The sequence below is a fragment of the Opisthocomus hoazin genome, chromosome 7, assembly GCF_030867145.1.
Source record: "Opisthocomus hoazin isolate bOpiHoa1 chromosome 7, bOpiHoa1.hap1, whole genome shotgun sequence".
In the NCBI taxonomy this organism is placed as follows: Eukaryota; Metazoa; Chordata; class Aves; order Opisthocomiformes; family Opisthocomidae; genus Opisthocomus; species Opisthocomus hoazin.
The window spans coordinates 16,013,659-16,032,705 of NC_134420.1; the positions used below are offsets into that span (position 1 = coordinate 16,013,659).

At 56.6% G+C, this 19,047-nt stretch overlaps 1 protein-coding gene and 1 long non-coding RNA gene across 6 annotated transcripts in view; one reads left to right on the forward strand and one right to left on the reverse strand.

Moving 5' to 3' along the window:
• Positions 1-12,113, forward strand: part of RASSF7 (Ras association domain family member 7) — a 35,185-nt gene extending 23,072 nt beyond the window's left edge. For 2 of the 5 annotated variants that reach the window (XM_075426401.1, XM_075426399.1), the window contains exons 2-6: positions 7,248-7,401; positions 7,630-8,534; positions 9,449-9,617; positions 10,288-10,398; positions 11,109-12,113. In XM_075426401.1, the coding sequence (XP_075282516.1) occupies positions 7,299-7,401; positions 7,630-8,534; positions 9,449-9,617; positions 10,288-10,398; positions 11,109-11,140 (1,320 nt within the window). In that variant the 5' untranslated portion in view covers positions 7,248-7,298 and the 3' untranslated portion in view covers positions 11,141-12,113. Of the gene's footprint in view, positions 1-4,639; positions 4,673-5,319; positions 5,425-7,247; positions 7,402-7,629; positions 8,535-9,448; positions 9,618-10,287; positions 10,399-11,108 lie in introns of those variants that run through there. The other 3 variants (XM_075426402.1, XM_075426400.1, XM_075426403.1) reach the window with 3 other exon arrangements.
• Positions 12,114-12,297: 184 nt separating this feature from the next.
• On the reverse strand, positions 12,298-17,936 carry LOC142361958 (uncharacterized). The gene is made up of 2 exons (XR_012764548.1): positions 16,159-17,936; positions 12,298-14,304 (listed from the first exon to the last, which is right to left on the reverse strand). It is a non-coding gene; the product is annotated as an uncharacterized LOC142361958 (long non-coding RNA).
• Positions 17,937-19,047: the final 1,111 nt, after the last annotated feature.

Consider the following 19,047-nt stretch of genomic DNA (forward strand, 5'->3'; position numbering starts at 1 on the left):
ACAAGCTGCATTATGCTTTCGCTGATGACCGCTGTGGAAGATCAACGCAGCGGAGATGCTGCACCTGCTGATAGGTGCGTGCCAGGTTGTGCTTCTGTGCGGATGGTCTGGCAAATACCCCTCGGAGCTTGGCTTTGAAGAGCTGGATTGTGAGTCATCCCCTGAAGACAAGGAGCATTTGGGCATCCTTGAGCTGCTGCGCTGGGGCTCGCAGCTGGGCAGCGGCTGCAGGTACAGCAGTGCCTTGGCGGCTGAAAAGTGAGGACCAAATTTTTTTTTTTTTATTTATTAAAAATAAAGGCAATAGTTTGGGAGAAAAATTGTGGGGAAGACTCAGCCCTGAAAGGTGTTTAAGTCCAACCTCTAATCCTCATGGCTGACCTAGGTCAGCCTAGAGCCCGAAGGTACCTACACCCTGCCTTGCCCCTGTACTGGGAGTTGGACACCTAAATACTTCCTCAGCCCCTCCTGGGCTCGGTGTCCAGGGGGGTGCAATTGCACAAGAAAAAAGGAGCACGGCAGTGCAAGAGCTTTTCCTCTTTCCCCTCTAATCTACGTATTGTTGCTAATTTTGCTTTTCCCCTGCTTGAGAAGAAACTATGAATTTACTCCCAGCTGTTTTCATGAAGGTGCTGTTTACTTGTGGGTCTGGTAATGGTTACAGCAATAGCAGGTGCTGCTAATGTTTTTCTCGCCAACCTCCATCCTCTGACTTTACTAACCGGCCTCACCAGCTCTTCTTCCTCCATGGATGGTAACCTTTAGTGCTGCAAGGCAGAAATACGATGCATGAGGCGGGGAAGATGATCCTTCCCCTTCCTGGCCGAAATGCTGTAACGTGAGTGTGTGCAGTAGGTGGAGGGGGCTCTTTTGCTTCTTTTAATTTATAATGAGCTTTTGCTTTGTTGCTGATCTGCAGGGTGGACTGGCTGGTAAACATCTCTGAAGTGTCATCGCTGCCCGCGATCCTTGATTTTTCAACCTGCTCTCGGTGCTGGCCTGCTGTGGCCACAGACCTTGGCTTGTTTAAGAGGGGGGAAGAAAGCTCCCCACCTCCTTCCCAGTGCTGTTTGTGAAGTCTTCGTGTGGGTCCGATGCTGTAGCAGACCCAAAAGCTTGGGTGGAAGAAATGGTGAGAGAAATCCGCGCAGGGGGAGCTGGGATGGGGTGAGCTGCTTCTGCATCGGCTGGGGCATGAGCCTTTCTCCCCTAAATCCTTGCAGAAGGCTGTCACCCTGAGGCCCATCCCGCGTTGCAGCCCTGGGTGGGATTTGTCCCTGGCCCTTCCCAGTCTGCTCGGCATCGGCCAGCCTCGCCAGTGTGCCCCAGGCACGTTAGTGTGGGTCTGTAATTACGGGGAGGAAGTGGAGCAGAAAATCCCCACGCCTCTATTTCGCTCTTACTGCAGGGTTGCTGGGATGGTGCTTATGGATCTCCAGAAATCTGTTTCGTGAGCAGTTCCTGCAAGCTCCTGATGCGTGGGACACATCCCCCTTGGGGTGCTGGGTGACTTCAGCAGTGCGCTGTGGCTTCATGCTCAAGTGGGGCTTCAGCTCTCAAGCGAAGCGAGTGCCACGGGATTTAGTTTTCCTGGTCTTGCCCCTTCAATCTCCTTTGGGTGCAAAAAGCCCTTGAAATACGGATGTAGCCTCTGCAGATGCTGAGTGTGCGTTATGTGTCGTAAGATGTACCCGGCAGAAGCTGCTTGTTGTTGAAGTGCGATGGAGTCTGGGGGTGCAGGTGGGCCGGGATCCGTCTGCACATCTCTAGTAAAGCTGCACCTTCAGGACACATTTGCAGTGGTTACCTCTGTTCCCAGCTGGGGTTTCTCCAGCTGAAGGAGGAGAGAAAAACAGAGTCTGCAAAGCCCTCGTGCAGTTTCAAAATTGCTCTTTTCAGCAATTTGCTGATTTTTAGGGCTTGTTGTGAGGCATGCCATGGTAGAGCAGGGAGCTGGACAGGGCATGATGGGTGGACCAAGGATGCGGGGACTATTGTGGCCACTGCTAAATAAGCCACTTGGGTGTGAATTAGAGCCCTGTGCATGCTGCTTCCGTGCTCCTGGGTGCTTGCGGCCGCCTTACGTAAGAGCTGGTGGCTTTGATAGGCCTGGGGGGTGAGTAATGCTTGCACACGTTTTCTGTGACAGCAGAAGGATGAAGAGCTGCCTCTCGGGGCTGTGACTGCCCTGGTAGGACTCGTTTGTCACCTCCTGAGTTTGTTTAACCCCTGTCAGCTCTTTGCTCCGGGATGAAGCCCTGCACCTGTATCCTGCTCATGCTCTGATGGCCCCCGTGCTGCAGGAGAGGACAATGACCTCTTTAGTACGTGACCCTCTTGGCTGCTTTGCACCAGGCCTGGAGATGGTGTCCCTTCAGGATCATGGGATCAGCATCCTCAGAGTGAGTGTGGCACCGTGGAAAGGTCCTGCACCACGTGGCTGCGGGCAGGGCTTTGGCTGGTGCTCCCTGCTGCAGTGGCAGTGAGCATCGGTGGTTGCTGAAGTCTGCTGCATGGACAGCTCGTTCAGAGCTATGGATCATCATCTCCACCCGATATGGGAACTGCCAGCCTGGAAGTGCCACGGCATCAACCCTCGCCATGGCCTCAGCCCTTGGCCACAGCGTCATCTTCTGCCCTGGGATGGATGTGGCGTGGAAAGCCTAGCTGCTCTGTCCCTGCGACACCTCAGCCTGGGGGCAGGTGATGCCTCTCCAAAAGAGGGACCTGAGGTGGGAGGACATCGTCAATGGGCTGGAGGGGAGCCTGGACCATGGCCCACCCCCTCCAACCTGCTGCAGGATGAGCACTATCAGGAGGCTTCAGTTCCTTGTGGATCTTCTCTGTGTTGGGTTGCCTATCGACACCTGAGTAATGGGGAAGGCTTCTGTCCCACTGGAGCGTTTCAATGTTTCACCTACCTACGTGGGCAGGTATCATCTCTTCCCTTTGATGCCCAGGAGTTGAGCCCGGTGCTTCGGGCGGGGAGGGACCTCAGGAAGCATTAAATAGCTGCTGTATGCGTCATGACAGCAGCTGATCCGGGGCAGTGAGTCATGGCCAACCTGCCAGCACTCTGGCATGCAGGATGGCGGCACGGGACCCATCCTCCACTCCCCACTTGCTGTTTGCTCATGTATTGAGTGTTTGTGGTTTTTCACTCATGTGTCTGCACACAGCTGGGATGAGCATCCGCCCCAGCAGCAGGCGGGAGAGGCTTGAGAGAGTCAGGTTCAAAGCAGGAACAAAATGACCGAGAGTACCCCAGCATCCGCCCAGAGCACATCCAAAGGGATGCAGAGCTGCTGGTCCCGTGGACACCTTAGTCCTCCTTGGATGGTGGGCTCATCACAGCCTACACTCACGTACAACTACATCTTTATTTATTAATTATGAGTCTTCAGAACCCTACGCTCAGCCCAAGCCTTGACCCGAAAGGTTAGTCTTCTGGCTTTTTGCAGTTTTAATTAGGCTTGCTGGGAAGCTCTCCCTGTGTCACTGCTCTCCTGCCTGCCCGGCCCGGTACCCAACTCTCTGCCAGGGGGTGGACATAGTGAGGGAGGTGAGCGAACCCCCCAAAATGGGTGAAACCACGGTGCTGAGGGGATGCTCGGCTCAAAATCTTCATGCTGGTCCCAGATGGTGCTTGTTAGGAGCTCGGGTAGAGGTGACTGGGGTTGCAGGTGATTTTGCTGTTGGGTGCAAAACTGGTGGGGTTTTCCTAACCAGATATTTTTTTTCTTGTGTGTGGCAATATGTGGGAGAAAGGCACTTGCAAAGTGTTTGCAATCCTTGGCTGAAGGTGCTGTCTCAGCTTCTGGGAGTCTCTGTGGGGGACAGGGGAGGGTCCCTGCCAATCTGTGACGGTCCACACTTCCATAAGGAGGGTGGCCGGCCCGTTTTCTTGGCTGGCCGAGTATTATTTCAGGTCCAGGGAGATCACCGAAGCCTTGCGAGTCCTGGCAGCCATCAAGAGGGCAGTTTGCAGGAGCTGTGCAAAACGTGCGTCCTTCCGCACGTGCAGAAATTCTCCTTCGTCTCCTCTTCCTTCAGCCCAGCAGCTCTGGGGAGGCTGGGAGGCAGCAGTGCCAGGAAACAAAGCTGCGAGATCTGAGATTAAAAAAAAAAATTCTTTTTTAGTGTCAGCGTCTGAGATTTCAGCTCCCAGTTAGGAAATTTGTTGGAAGTCGTGGTATGAATCATCCCTACCCTCAATTTTAGGGCCCGTCGCATGGGGAGGGGAGCAGAAAATTAGTCGCTTTGTTAATCTGCTTCCAATAAAAATAATTTAGATATCTGTAGTGGGGGGTGTAGGAATAAAAGGAGAGTGGCTTTCAGGAGCGGCTGTCGTGCATCCTGGCGCCCACAGCCCCCTGCTCCCTTCCCTGTGCCGCTTTTGGGCAGGCGGCAGGCTCTGCCAGCTGCCTGCGCTCCGGGTTCGCGACCAAAGTCACCTCCGAGGGCAAACACAGAGGCAGCTGGAAACCGGCCTCCTGATGAGAAGCACTTCTTCCCCAAGAACAGCGTCCCCCAAAAAAAGCCCTTTTTGCTACCTGGTGGTGTAACAAAGGTACCCGCTAATTAAAGCGGGGGGTCAGCAGTGAAGTTTGGGGCCAGGGTCATGTCTGCAAGTGGAGCAACAAGACGGCCGCCATGAGCCTTAGGAGTGATGGTAAAGAGGGGGGGCTGCAGCGGAGGTGGTGCTGGGGGCGAGGTGGAGGTTTTGGGGTGGGTTTTTCTGGGGCATTGGGGACGAGATGCTGTGTGCGGGTTATGACGTCACCCCCGCACAGGGGCTGGAGGGTGTGAGGAGCGTCACTGGTCCCCCCCTGCCCCAGACGAGGATGAGTTGCCTTCATCCCATCAGCTCCTCTGTGAGCCCAGGGCGTTGGGGAAGAGGGGCAGCTGGGCTGGTGGGCTGGGAGAGGTGATGCTGCCCTGGGAAGGGATGAGGAGGGCAGGCAGAGGAGCAAGCAGCCCCTAGCCCGACTTGACCACCTTGCAAGCGGGCAGATAACACCCTATGTCTGGCAGCAAGCTGGGGACGGCAACCCCTAGAAAGCTGCGGGAGTTACGGCGAGCAATTGGTTAATCTGGCGCTTGCAAGGATTTAAGGAAATAAGAAAAAAAACTATCGGATTTTTGGGTGCTGGGGAATGCAACAGGGAGGGTGGCGCCGACTGCTCTTTGGGGGGGGTTTCCCTCACACCGGGATGAGAAGCTGGCCACCACCACTCCCCGTGTTCTGGCGGTGGTGTGCTGTGTGCTGGCTGCTGGTAAATGATTGCCAGGGCGTCCGGCCGGGGCGGTGCTGGAGGCTGGTGCCGGGTTTGAACCCAGACAGGCGCCTGGGACCGGCGTGCCGGCAGCCATCCCGCTTCCGCACCTGGCACTGCAAGGCCGATGCCGGAGTCTTCGGGCGCGGTGAGGCTGTGCGGCGCGACTCAGCTGGCTGGGTGGTTTTTTCTCATTGATTTTTAAGCTCCTGGCCTCCCCGCAGGGTCGGGGCAGGGGACATCGGGTTGGGTGCTAGCTGGGTGCCTGGCTGGGGTGGGGGCCTTGCTCCCCATGATGCGTTGCCACCCCAGATTTGGCTTTAGGGTGCCGGGGGGGTGCGGATGGCTTCAGGGTGAGCTGGGTGGTGCAGCGGCAGCGCCTGGACTTTGCTCCGTGCCAGGGGCCGACTGCAGCCTCGAATGCGCGGGGTGGTGGGAGCGGTGCCAAAACCCAGCTTTGAAACAAAATTGGACTAAACCTTGAAAATTTTAGTGGGTTGGGGCTCACAGGGAGGTTGGGGCTGAGCCCAAGGTGCCCTTCACCCCCCCACCCCACCCCTGGTTGTTCCTGGCCACCCAGCCAAGGCAAACATGAGGTCAGCACAGAGCTATTCGCGGTGGCCGCTCCGTGCTGTGATTCGCAGGTGGGCAGGGGGTTGGCACCCTGGGCAGGGGACCCAGCACCCGCAAGAAGCAGCATCGCCAAGCCATATCTTCCCCGGTTTCTTGCCTTTCTGGCACTATGGCTAAAATCCCTTGTCGCCGGAGGCAGAACCCGTCGAGCCCTCCCTTTGATTACAGAAAATAAGCAAGAAGCGGTGTTTAACCCGAAGTCAGGCTTTCTCGCAGCCTGGCTGCGAACTTGGGAGAGCTGGAGCCGAAGGATGGAGGGGCTGCAACCAGCTGGATTAGGTTGGGAAAACAGTTTGGGACCCTCTGGACGGAGGGCCTGGAATTTCCTATGTACCTTCCTCCACCCAGGGCTTTCAGACAAGCCTGATGTAGAAAAAGCAGTGTTATAGGGGGGGAAAAAGATAGATCATTGTTTAGACAGTGTTTGAAAACACAATAAGCTCAAATATTTGAGTTCTTTACACCTTGTGCTGTATCTTTTTTTTTTTTTTTTTTTTTTTTTTTTTTTTTTTTTTTAAGACTGTTGCAGTTGTTGAGCTGCTGGAAGAGGCAGGAGTTGGGCTCACCTGCGCTAATGAGTGTTACTTTAACACAGGAGAAATAACTGCCTGGTGAGAGCTGGGCTGGGCCCTGGTGTTAGGCAGAGCATTTCCTGGGAGCCCGGGCTTTGCTGTGGGCATTTGTGCCTGGCTCCCCCTTCCAAACCCCACCTTTGGTTATGTTTTTGTGCAGAAGGAGGCTTTATTTTAATTCTTACTTGCTCTCTGATAAATTGAGATGGAGGTAAATTGATTAAAATGTGTGGTATCTACAGCTTGTCTCAATATCCTGTTGCGAGGGTGGGTAGCCGGTGGTTTCTCCACCTTTTCCAGTACTGTTTAGAAAATCCTCTGGTGCCATGCTGCCAAATTGTTGGAGAAATCACAGTGAAAGTGCGGCAAACTCATTAAAAGTCTGCACTCATGGCAGAGATAACACGGGCTTCTTTTTCCAGGCACCATGCAGGCACACAAACCCCATCGCTTCCCACCACAGGAAGATTTGGACCCACTGCTCAGACATGACTGGGGGGGGGGGGGGGGGAGGGGAAAGGTAGGGTGCTTTTTGGGACACCAAAAGCACTGATGAACATCAGTGTTTTAATAATACCAGTAAAAATGCAATCCGTGCACAGGGAGAGACGCAGAGATGGATGGAGGGCGGCAGCAAGCAACTGCTTGGTCTAGGATGCACCTTATGGGACGCTGGCATTAAAGATGATTTAATGATGCTGCTCTTAGTGTCTCGCATTCCTCATTAGCAGCTGGGGATGGAAACCTGCTTTCTTTTCTCCCACAGGCAGCCTGTCCTGCAATGACCCAGCACAACTGAGGCCTGGCAGCTGTGGGGATGGAGCTGAAGGTCTGGGTCGATGGGATCCAGAGGGTTGTCTGCGGCGTCTCAGAGCAAACCACGTGCCAAGAAGTGGTCATTGCCTTGGCGCGGGCCATCGGTGAGCCATCCCTGTCTGCTGGGGGGATGCCCCTTCGCGGGGGGAAGCATGTGCCGAGGGGATGCCCCATCTGCAGGTGCTTCCTGGGGAGAGGACGCCTTGGGTGGGTGGGGGTCCTGCTCTGGGGTGGTGGCGATGTCACCAGCCACTGCCCATGGGGCAGCAGCCTCGGCAGACCGCTGCTGGCCGTGGCTTTCCCCATCTGACATGCTCCCCTCCTCCCGGCAGGTCAGACGGGCCGCTATGTGCTGGTGCAGAAGCTGCGGGAGAAGGAGCGGCAGCTGCTGCCGCTGGAGTGCCCCTTGGAGTCGCTGGCCAAGTGCGGGCAGTATGCCAACGACGTGCAGTTTGTCCTGCGGCGGACGGGCCCCAGCGTGGCCGAGCGGCCCTCCTCGGAGGGCGCTCCCCAAGCCCCCGAGAGGACATTCATCCGGGCCAGCTTGCCCATCAAGCCCCGGCCTGCCGGCATGGATGCACCCCGTTCCCGGGAGCCTAAAAAATCCATGACCTTCAGCTTGGGTCCTACAGGCTCCGGTGACCCATTCTCCATGAGCCGCTGGAGGCACCAAGTGCGGGATGGGGTGGACTTGGATGGTGGTGGGGTTGTCCAGCCCTCCAAGGAGGAGCTGTTCAGGAGGGTGCTGCGGCAGCAGGAGCAGCTGCATTCCTTGGAGGCCCATGGCGACACCCTGGAGACAGACCTACGGCTCTGGGAGCACAGCCGGCTCGCTGGCCAAGAGGATGAGATCCTCTACCTGGAGCACCTGGTGCGGAGGAATGAGACAGAGCTGGGGGAGGAGGAGTTTTGGCAGAGCGAGCTCCGGCTGGAGAAGGAGTGTGAGCGGGAGCGACAGGAGCGGGTTAGGAGCCTGCGGGCTAGCCTGGAGGAGTACACCCGGAGGATCTACGAGCTGAGTGCCCGGACTGAAGCCCTCCAGGAGGAGATCCAGTGGGAGATGGCTGAGAGGGCCAAGAGGGGGAAGGAGACTCCTGTACCCAACCCCACAGAGCTAGAGGACATGGCTGCCAAGATGAAGAGGGACCTGGAGGCCAAGGTCAAGCAAGGCACCCAGCTGGAGAGCAACCTGGCCAGTGTGGAGAAGGCTCTGGAGGAAGCTGAAAGGAACCTGCAGGTAGATAGGACCGGGTTGAGCACTGCCATGGGGTGGTGGGACCTCTGGGAGGGAATGGGACCAGCTTTCCAGTGGCATGGGGCCGACAGGAGGAGTGGGGTTGGTCCTGCCTCACCTGGCTGGCAGGCGTAGGGCTGGGTACACGGAGGTGGCTCCGTGGCAGTGACCGCTGTAGGGGGGACACCACCACACCCGTTGGTCTCCATGCAAGCTGCATTTGGGATGGGGCTTCTACCGATTGGTACATGGGGAGCACGGCATCGCCCCACTGCAGCACGGATGATGGTGCCGGAGCAAATGGTCTGCGTGCGGGTGGTGTTGGTGCAAGGGTTGATGTCATCTTGGATAAAGGAGTCGCGGAAGAGGATAGTGAAGGTCCTTATGCTGCCTGTGCAGGAATCCTTTAGACCGTGCAGGGGCTCTGGCTCATTGCGGGGGGGCTGCGTGGCGTGGAGATGGCAGCCATGGGACTGAGCCATGGTGACCCCCGGCACCAGGGGGTCCAGGCGCTGCATGATGCCTGCCCTCCACCCACCAGGTCTCCTTCGGTGGAACAACAGGGAGCAGCTTTTGCCCAGCCAGGCGGTGGTAGCCGCCCTTTCCCGGGGTGCCCATGCTTCCAGCATCTCGTCTTCAGCGTCTCATTGGCAGCAGCCGCCGTTTGACGGCTGCTCACACCATCTTGTGGAGACGCGGCAAAGCGGGGCCGGTCCCAACACAATGCCTTGCTCATCCCTGCCACCCCGCAAGCCCTCCTGCGGGCCCTCGCAGAGGGGTACCCCCGAGGTCCTCTGGGTCTCCCCAGCGAGACCTGGCTGGGGGAGCCGCCCCAGGGCAGGTGTGCCGGCTGATTTTGGGGCGCCGGGGGGAACGTGCAGCTCACCCTGTCCCCCACCTCGGTGTGTGTTTTGCAGGCCCAGACCCAAGAGCTGGAGGAGTTAAATAAGGAGCTGAGGCAGTGTAATTTGCAGCAGTTTATTCAGCAGACGGGGGCCACGTTGACCGTCCTGCAGGCCAGGTCCGAGGAGGATGCCCAGCCGGAGCCGAGCCCGCGCGAGCTGCCAGCCTGCCGGAGAAACGGAGGTCAGCAAGCTGCTGCTGGCTCGGCCGCGGGGGCTGCTCCGTGGGACCCCTGCCCACTCTCTGCCTCCCCCTCCGAGGGGGTTGGCCCCAAAGCTGGCCAGTTCTGCACTGGGCACGGAGGTTAGGCAGCAGGAATGGGGTTTTTGGTGCTGGCATAGCGGTCACTCACCGCTCCGGGGGGAGTCTCAGGTTTTCCAGCCCCGGGGCTCCTGCCTCCTTGCTGTTAAGCCTCAGTGCTGCTCATAGCCATGCGTAGGGTCGAATTGTGTGTTGCTGCTTTTGAGGCTGGGGCGGCCGCAGGGAGCCTTCCTTCGCAGCACTGCTGCATGCCGCCACGGTGGTGGTGGCAAAAAGCAGGCGGCGGAGGGCCAGCACTAGCCCCTGGGGCTGTGGGCTGGCAGGGATGGGCTCTGGCTGCCCGTGACCTCTGTGTGTTTGGCGAGGGAAGGGCAAGCGTGGTGCTGGGGGCCATGTGCATATCGTTGGAAGGATGAGAGGAGGCAGCGGGGTCTCTTGTGGAAGGGGCTGGGGGCAAACAGGGACCCAGTCGTTCCGCCTCAGGAGCACCCGGGGGGTGACATGGTTGCCCCGTGGCACTGCGGCGGCCATGCCTGGCAAGCACGGGAGGCATAAGCCCTGCCTGAGTCAGGCGGTTTTCCCCATCCCACAGGTTTTCCTCCTGCCGCCGGCGCAGACTCATCTCCGCGGGCCAGCACCAAGCAGCTCCTCAGCCACCCCCGGACCTTGCCGGACCCCCTGGTGTCCAGCCTGAAGCCTGAGGGTGCGTATGTCCTAGCGGGCCCCGGCAGCGCGAGCTGCATTGGGGACGACGCCTGAGAAGGAGAGAGAGGCTTTTGCTGCCCAAAACGGGCTGCAGAGAGCGAGCGTGCACGGGGAGCGGGAGGCCAGAGCTATTTATAGATGCCATTAGCAAGAGCAGCGCTTACGCCCTGGCAGCCTCCGCTCTGCTGCCAGGGGCTGGCACGCTGGCGGTCCAGCTCTCTGCCCCACCAGGAGATGCAGAGGATGCTCCTCATCCCCTCTCTTGCCACCCCGCAGCGCCCGGGGCTAAGACCTTACTTGGGTTAAGATGGGGAGGATTTGGCTCCCATCTTTTTCAGGCATCACTTTTGTTCCATCTTGGGACCAGTTCACCCCAAAACTGTTTCCACCTCCTGTGACCCCTCTTCCACCTTACACCACGTTTTCAGGTGCAGCAAAAGCAGGCTGTGGTGTCCCTGCCCACAGTGGCAATGCTGCCTGCGTCCTGACATCCCGTTCCCACCCTCACCACCATCCCCTCGGCAAAACCCTACTGCCATCCTCCTCACGGCCCGAAATGTCCATCCCTGTCTTGCCAGATGCTGCGGCGTCTGCATGTCCATCTCCCAGTCCAGGCTTTGCACTGTGCGTTCTGTTTTCCGTTCCCCTTTTGTGAGCACTCGCCCACTGTGATGGGGTCACTCAGGTTGTTTTTGTCTTGTCCTGCAGTTGTATCAACCAGGCAGAGCATCTGGAGGTAGAAGGGCCCGGCCGGCGGAGGATCGATTGCCTTGCAAGTGTAACTGTATAAATAAACCATATTATATATATATTTTTTACTCCTTTATATTGTGAATGGATGTGGACAGACAGAGTATTTTTACAGACTGTAAAATAAAATCAGAGACCAAGAAGACAAAGCAACCCTCTTCCCCTGCGAATGGAAGCAACCCCTTTCTTCTATTTTTTTTTTAAGTGCTTTCCATATTCAACAGAAAACAGCGGTGTTCCCATTCCGCGTAGCCTCCTCAGAAGACCCATCATGCATTCGGAAAAGTCCTTGCTCCTTTGACTAGGGGAGCGAAGCTGTGGTGGAGACCTGCCTGGAGGCTCACCTGGATGGAACAAGTTAATGGGTTTTATAGCATCTCGCTGCAGCAAGCGGGGCTGTGACAAACTGCCTCTTCACTGGCTACAGGGGAGGCACCAGAGCAGCTTTTGAGACAAACTTATGCCACCCTCCTTTTTTATTATTGTAAGAAACCTGTAGTAGAAACACCCTTTCTACAGTGCCACGGACCAGGCTTCAAGGGAGCAGAGAACACAGGGCGAGGGCTTGTTTTTCTTAAATCCACTGAATTTTTCAACTTGTTTTTAAAATTTAAAAAAAAAAAAAAAATCACAGAATGAGCCCTTCCCTGGTCGCGGTGTGAGTGGGGAGCAGGACCGAAATGCTCATGGTGACATTTCACTGATCTTTTTACTTGATGGCCAGTAGTTACTCTTAAGTTTTTGTTCATCTGTCCCAGTGGGTGACCTTGTATTTTAATTGCGCAGCCAAAGCAGTTTGGGGAGGGGATGGGTTTGTCCAGGAGGTCCCCGAGCCCGTTTTCAACATGTCGTATGCAAAATATGTGACTTGGGCACGATGTTTGTCATAAAACCCTGCTTTCCCCGTACGAGTGTAATCCTGTGCGCCGTGGTTTCAGTTTTCAATAAATCTTTGAGAAAGGATTTGAGCAAAGCGAGCGTGAGCGTGCCGGTGTGGTCCAGGGCGAGCTGTCCCCACTGGCTTCTGGTCCGGTGCCCGATGGGCATGTCCGAGTGGTTTGCATGCCCTGCAGCTGCCTCTTGTTTCCGAGCCATATCTTTCCATTTACCAAGTTAAAGCCGTAAGTATTGTATGACTGCATGCATCTTACACACACACTGCTCTTTTTTTATTTTTTTTCTTTTTTTAAATCACAAAGTGCTTTACAACCAGCAGATGAAGCTTGTCTCCGGTGAGAGGGTGGCCATCTCTGGGATGAAACAGCAGTGTTTTAATAATGCACAGCGGCAGCTCGGAGCATTTTAGGGCAGGAGGCGAAGGGGATGGCGCTCGGCTGCAGACAGGAGCAGGTAAGGGGGGGAACCTCCCATTCACCTTCAAGCCCCTCCGTCTGCACCTGGACAACCGCAGGCGAGAACGTCAGCTCTTGCTCTCCATCAGCATCTCCCCTGAGGCCCTGCTGGGCTCTGGTCCCCAGGAATATGCCCCTCTCGGAGCTGCTCTTTTCGAGGTGCTGCTGCAGCTCAGCAGGTTGGTCAAGTGATACTGAAGGATTACGGTTTGCTTCGTTGTGAGAGTGCTGGTGCAGCTCCATCTCTAGTTACGACTGGAGAGCTGCCACCAGATGGGAGATGTGATTTCAGAGTTGTGTTTTTTGAATCGGGGCGGGGGTGTTTTTACCCCTCCTTAAATCACGTATCTCACGGAAAATGAGTTAATATTGCATTTGCTCCATGCAGCTGCATCAAGGAGGTTTTCCCCTGCTAACTTTTGGGGCTTCTTGCACTCAGTTTTTGGACTCTTGGTTTTAAAACGAGACTCCACCTTGCTCGGAAGAGAAGCGGAGGGTGATGGAGGTTGTAAAGAAGAATTTCAGTCCTGCTTGGGGAAAAAACACCCAAAAAGGAGCTTCAGAAAACCTGCTTGCCTTGGACATGGCCAGATTTGGGGATGTTACGTGAAGTCCTCCGCGTGCCCTGGAAAACTGGCCTCTGTGGGTTAATAACAGGATCTTTTGATTTGGGGGCTACAGAAAAGGGTCATCACTTACAGCACCTCCCACTGGGAAAAACGGGGCAGAAAATTTGAATCTCTGATTTTGCATGGCATTTTTGCTCTGTCCTTCTGCTTGTATATTATTTGATTATTATTTTTGTGGGTTATTCCTGTTCAGCCATGATCTGAGAGGCCAAACCACAACCAATCTTGGGGGGGGGATGATAAAGGTTTAAAAGTATATATATCACAGCAGCTTTTGGCCCTGCAGCTGATGCCCCTTGGTTGGGATTCAGGATTTGGAACTACTGTGTGGGATGGGGACAGTGTAACTCATCCATGTTCCCCACAAAGGTCCGAGAATCACGTGCGAGGTTGGGGAGAGTACCACAGCTGAGGGCTAACTCTGGTTTTTTTTCAGCTTAAGGCTGTGGCATTTTTTCATTTTGCATCCTATAAATCATCACCCAGCTGCTGCAAAGGCAGCCGTGTTTCCTAAGGTGATAAATTACTTTGATTAATGCCTCTCCCCCCCCATCACAGTGTACACCACAGCAGGGGAAGAGGCATTAATCAAACCCATTTATTACCTTAGGAAACTCCCCACCCGCGGGTGACCTATATTCCTCCCGGCACGGGGCAGGGGGAGTGCAGTGGCATGGTGAGCTAGGAGGTCCCCATGCGTTATTTAACCAAGCGAGACTCGATACCCACTCTGGCTCCCCCGCCTTTCCACTTTTATCTGCTCTAAAGGCTATGTCAATAATACATTTCTGCCATTGAATATTTTATTGATGGTTTGACTTTTTTGCTGCTCGCAATTCCCATTTCAAGGCTGCGTGATTGTTCCTAATTAAAATTTTATGCCCTAGGAGAAGCCTTCTTGCTACAGTGGAGACGATGCTGTCCTTTTCTAGGCCACTACAGAGCGGTAGGAAGGAATTACTCATTGTTATGAGATTAAAACAAAGCAAATAAATTATTGTTTTTTCCCTTAAAAAACAAACCAAAAGCCCAGTGTACGGCGCGTACTGGAGAGGGAACAACTGGCTCGCAGGCAAGGCGGGGATCCAGGCGTAGCGGGTGGCTCGAGGATGCTGTGCCTGGGTGAGCAGGGAGTCGTGTCCCTTGGGTGCTGCGGGGCAGCTGCCTCCTTCCCTGCAGCAGGCAGAAACAGGTTTCAGGGCTTCTCTCTCCTCAGATGCTTCTCACCACCACCTCCAGCACCACCCAAAAATCACAAGCAGAGGATCAACCTGTTTTTCCCTGGCTAGCAGTCCCAGCATCTTTCTTTCATTTTCTTTTTTTTTTCAACAGAAGAAATCTACAAGCTACCTGTGGGTTCTGTCAGCGCAAGGCATCATTCAGGAAAGTAATTCAGCCACCTTCAGCGTCCCCAGGGCTCTTTTCCTCTCTGCACTACCCAATACTTTTTTTAATATTGCATAAGAAAATGGCTCCCAGCTCCTCACCCACCTACCTTGGACTGTGTCAGCTTGTTAGGCCAGGCATCTTCTGCAGGTGGTGGTCAGGGCACCAGCTCTGCCCCAGGCCAGTACAGTTTCTCCAGGGCAGCACAGCTGCAGACACTGGAAACACCCCCAGTTCGCAGCCAGGGATTCATATGAGTTCCTCAGTGTTTGGGTTTGTTCCCCCCCCCCTTCAAATTTCATCTAGAGTGCTAAAAGCATTTGTGCTTCCTCCCAGGCCCTGGATTTAGCAAGCAGCTTTTAAAGCACAGGCTTCAGCACCAGTTACGTAAGGCAAGGTGTGAATGACTGGAGGAGAAAATGCCTGTTGGTTTTGCTCCCCAAGTGGTGTACAGATGCTCTGCTGTTTGCTCCATGGTGCACAGCTCCTATAAGCGTTGTTCACTGCAGATGGAGAAACTATTTGAACTGGCAAGTGTGTCTGTGCAGGGAGCATTGTCTGCTTTTCCTACGATGGGCTTCCTTTCTCTGTCTTGGGGTGAAGACTCAGTGCATTCTACCTTGCCCGGGGGGGGGAGGGGGAAATCATAAAGCACTAGAGGAGGCCGGGAAATTTTCTTGTTTATGGATGAGCAAGTTTCTCTCCCAACGGAACCTCCTGCCAGCAGAATTTTTTTTTTTAAGGATGTATTATATAAGTCCCTGCTTACATTTAACTAACTGACTTCCTCTTAAACAATTTATGTGCTCCTTCTCTTCCTCACAGGCCAGCTTGCTCCTTTGGTGATGCTCACCACGTAGGACCTGCCACTGGCACACCTTAGTGACAGAACACGATAGGCACTTCCTAGCATGATGCCTGAAGCGTTAGGCCTGCTCGCTTCCTTCTGCAAAGTGCTGAAACAGGAGAACAAAAGCTTTGAGGAGGGTAGAGAGGCCCTTCAGCTTAACGGGCCTGACACTCAGCATCTTCCCCTTCTGTAAGGCACACCCCTGCCTCTCCCCAAAAATCTTATAGTATCACTTCTGAGAGAGAGCTGCTACTGCCCAACAACTCGTTACCAGGCTAAGTATCACCTTATGAATCTGTTTATTAGCTACTGAAAAACATGAAATTAAGGGGCATCTTAGCCCTGGTGTATTTTCTCATCGCTCAGGTGCACTCTGGGGCTTTGGGGTAAGGCGAGGGTGAAGGCACCAATGCTGGGGTTTCCACTTGAAGGACAACCAGGTCGCACCCTTCTGCTCTCCTTTTCAAGCCACCTTCACTGGCTACAGAGGTAAAATAAGAGACGGGAGGCACAGGGCAGGCAATGCCCATCAGGTATGTCACGGAGAGGGCACAGACTTCCTCTTGAGCTGGTCCGCCACCCTCGGTAACAGTAATAAGCACCCAAACACTGGTTTTGCACTATTTATTGAAGACTTCAGGTGACAGCGCAGCAGGTTGATTTTGAATCATGCCACAAGAATGTTAAAATCAGGAATTGAGCCCTTCGCTCCCCCCCCCACTTACTGGAGCAAGGCACAAAAAAAAAGCAAAACCAAACAAACATCACTTCAACCCCTTGCCTTTGCTTACTGTACAGGATGGTTTGTAGGCAGCAGGAAGGCAGAAGCGTTTGTACCATGGTGCTGCTCATGGGAACTGGGTTAAGTCCTGCCAGGCGATCCACAGAGCTGCTTCTGCCAAGAGCATCTCCAGGGGCTAGTCATCAGGCAGCACAGTCCCCGACGCTGGGCTATTTCCTCAAAGAGAAATGGAGCGCCTTCATTTTCAGACACAGGTTTGTTACGTGCGTGGTCACCCATGAAATGGCGTGGTAGGGGACCGTGGGGCTTGAGTTTCAGCTCGCAGAGGCACTCACACACACATGCATTTTGCACCAGGTTTCCCTGTCTCCCTGCTCTCCACATGGCTACGCTATGCTCCTGCTTGGGACCAGCAGTGGCAAGATGCTGTCGGTGTAGCTAGGGAGGAGGAAAGCCTGCTGGGGCTGAGAAAGCTGCCAGCTTGTTCCCCCCTCATCAAAAAAGGGCCGTTTGGCTTCTACAAGCGTGAAAGCAGCCTTGGTAAAATAAGGCGTTCTTCCTCTCTTTCCAGTGTGTTTGAGCACCCCGGACTCACCCAGTCTGCGCGGGGCACAGAGGCAGCTGATTTTTCTTGTGGAAGAGCAGATGCTCCTCTGGGACCCAGAGGAAGAAATGACAAATAAGCGCAGGCAGGAGAGGTGGGCACAGGCAAAATTTCTCCATGAGAGACTTTATCTGTGCAGAGGATATTGCTCTGCCTTCGGTGCAATTAACTCCTTACTGACCAGAGCACTGCCAGTTCCTTCAGATCAAGCCTTTACAACGGTCCAGGGCTACACGTGAGCAGCCCAAGCAAGAGGGAGCATACCTGATCCCCTTTGGGGAACCTCGGCAGGCTGCGGTGAATCCTAGCTGGTTTTTACAAGCTTAAGCTGCTGATAAAGCTGTGCTGCGCTTAAAAAAAGGCACTCTTCAGCTACCCAGCTTCTTCACCGGCCCAAAAATTTCAAGAGAGAACTTTGCCGGAGAAGCAATCTGCTTCGTCACTTCCTCCATTTCTAGTGACAGCCACCCTGGGTGGCTGGAGGAGTCCCTGCCCGGCTCACCTTCCTGCTCCTCGGGGCCATGAAGTCAGTGCCCCCCACGTGATACCACAGAACGGTCTCACAAGGCAGCTCTGTAGGCACCCGGCCAGGGCTGGGGGGCTGACAGAGCCCCAGCACAAGCAGCAGAAAGCGGCGAGCAAAGGTGAGGAGCAGGACGGAAAACAGAACAGCAACGAAAAAGGAAAGCGGGGCCCGTCTCTGCTTTTCGTTTAACAGACTGGAGAGTCTCCCTTCAAAGGTGACTCATCCAGGGCAACACCAGGCACAGTTTCTCCTGTTAACACGCCCTTGGCAATAGCAGTTCAGTTAGTCACTGACCGGGCATCAAGACGTCACCGGCTGCGATGGCGCGGCTCTTCAACTTGGTGCGGAGTCCACCAGCACTTGCTTGCTTCGGAGAGGAGCAGAGGGGGGCACGCCACGCCACGCCACCCCCCCCGTGCAACCTCACCACCGACTCTCTGCGCCCGCCCACTCCCGCTGGCCACACCAAGGCCCGCTGCGAGACGCGTCTCCTCCCGGCCCGCCGTGCGGCGCGGCTGGCTGCGGGCGCTCCCAACGCCGCGTGCGGGCTCTGCCGGGCATGGACGGGCAGCTGCCGCAGGCAGGGCAGCGGTGCTGGACCCGGCGGGGGAGGGGAGGGGGGGGCGACTCCTTCGCAGGCCGGGGCCCCAGGCCCGGGCGGCAGGGAGGGACCCCGGGGCGTCGCGGCGTCGAGGCGAGGGGCGGCGGCCGCACAGCGATGTCCGAGGAGCAGGTTAGCCGCTGTCACACGCACAGTGGGGTCGCCGAGAGCACAATGTGCGTTAGTCAGTGGCTCACCTGCTCCCGGAGGGTGACGGGGGCGGCGGGGCCCGCCGGCAGCACAGGAGACGCCGGGCAGCGGGAAGGGGGGCGGGGGTCGCGCCTCGGCACGGAGGGCTGCGGCTCCGCGCTCCCGGGACAGGGCGGGCCGGGCCGCCCCGGGGTCGGCGGCGCCCCGCCGCTCCTGAGGTGGGTGGGGGAGCTCTTTTCCCGTCGCAGCCGCCGCTCACCTGCGTTCCCGCCGCTCCGCGCTCCCCCCGTCACCGCCGCCGCCAACTTCTCGCTCTGCCCCGGCCCGGCCCACGCCGCGCGCCGCGGCCCCTCGCCCCGCCCACCCCGCAGCGTCCGCCAATAGCGGCGCCGCCCGCCCGCCCGCCGGCCCCGCCCCCGAGCCCCAGCGCCCAATGGTGGCTCCGTCGCCGCCCGCCCGCAGCGGCGGCGGGGCGTGGCAGGGCGGGCGGGGCGGCCCCCCCCGTCCGTGACAGCGGCGGGCGCGGCGCGTTCGGTTCTGCACGTCGCTGCTGCGGGGAGGAACCATTTGTACCTGTTGAACCGCCGCCCGCCTCCCGCTCACCCCGCCCCGCCGACCCCCTCCGCTCCCCGCCCTCCCGCTGCGCCTCGCGCCACCGCCCGCGGGCGGCACCCCCCTACCCCGCCGCTGCCCGCGGGGACCCCCTTTACCCCCAGAGCCCTGTTGTGCCCCCCCCTCCAGCTGTCCGTACGCACCCCCCCCACTCCGTCCCCTTCCCGCCCCCGCCGCAGCCCGGCCCATGGTACGGTCCGCCGGGGCCGTGCCATCAGGGCAGTGTCGGGGCGCACGTAGGCGGTGCGCTGCGGGGGGGGCCGCGGGCGGGAACGGCGGGGTGCCGCCGGCCGTCCTCCCCCCCCACCCCCACCCCTGGCTGCCGCCTTTCACGTCGTATTAAATTTGACGTTGTTATATTAATTTTTTAATTTCTTCAATATTTTCCCCCGTTGTCCCCCGCCGGGTTGGGAGCATGGAAAACCCGTGGCCCCTCGCAGCGCTG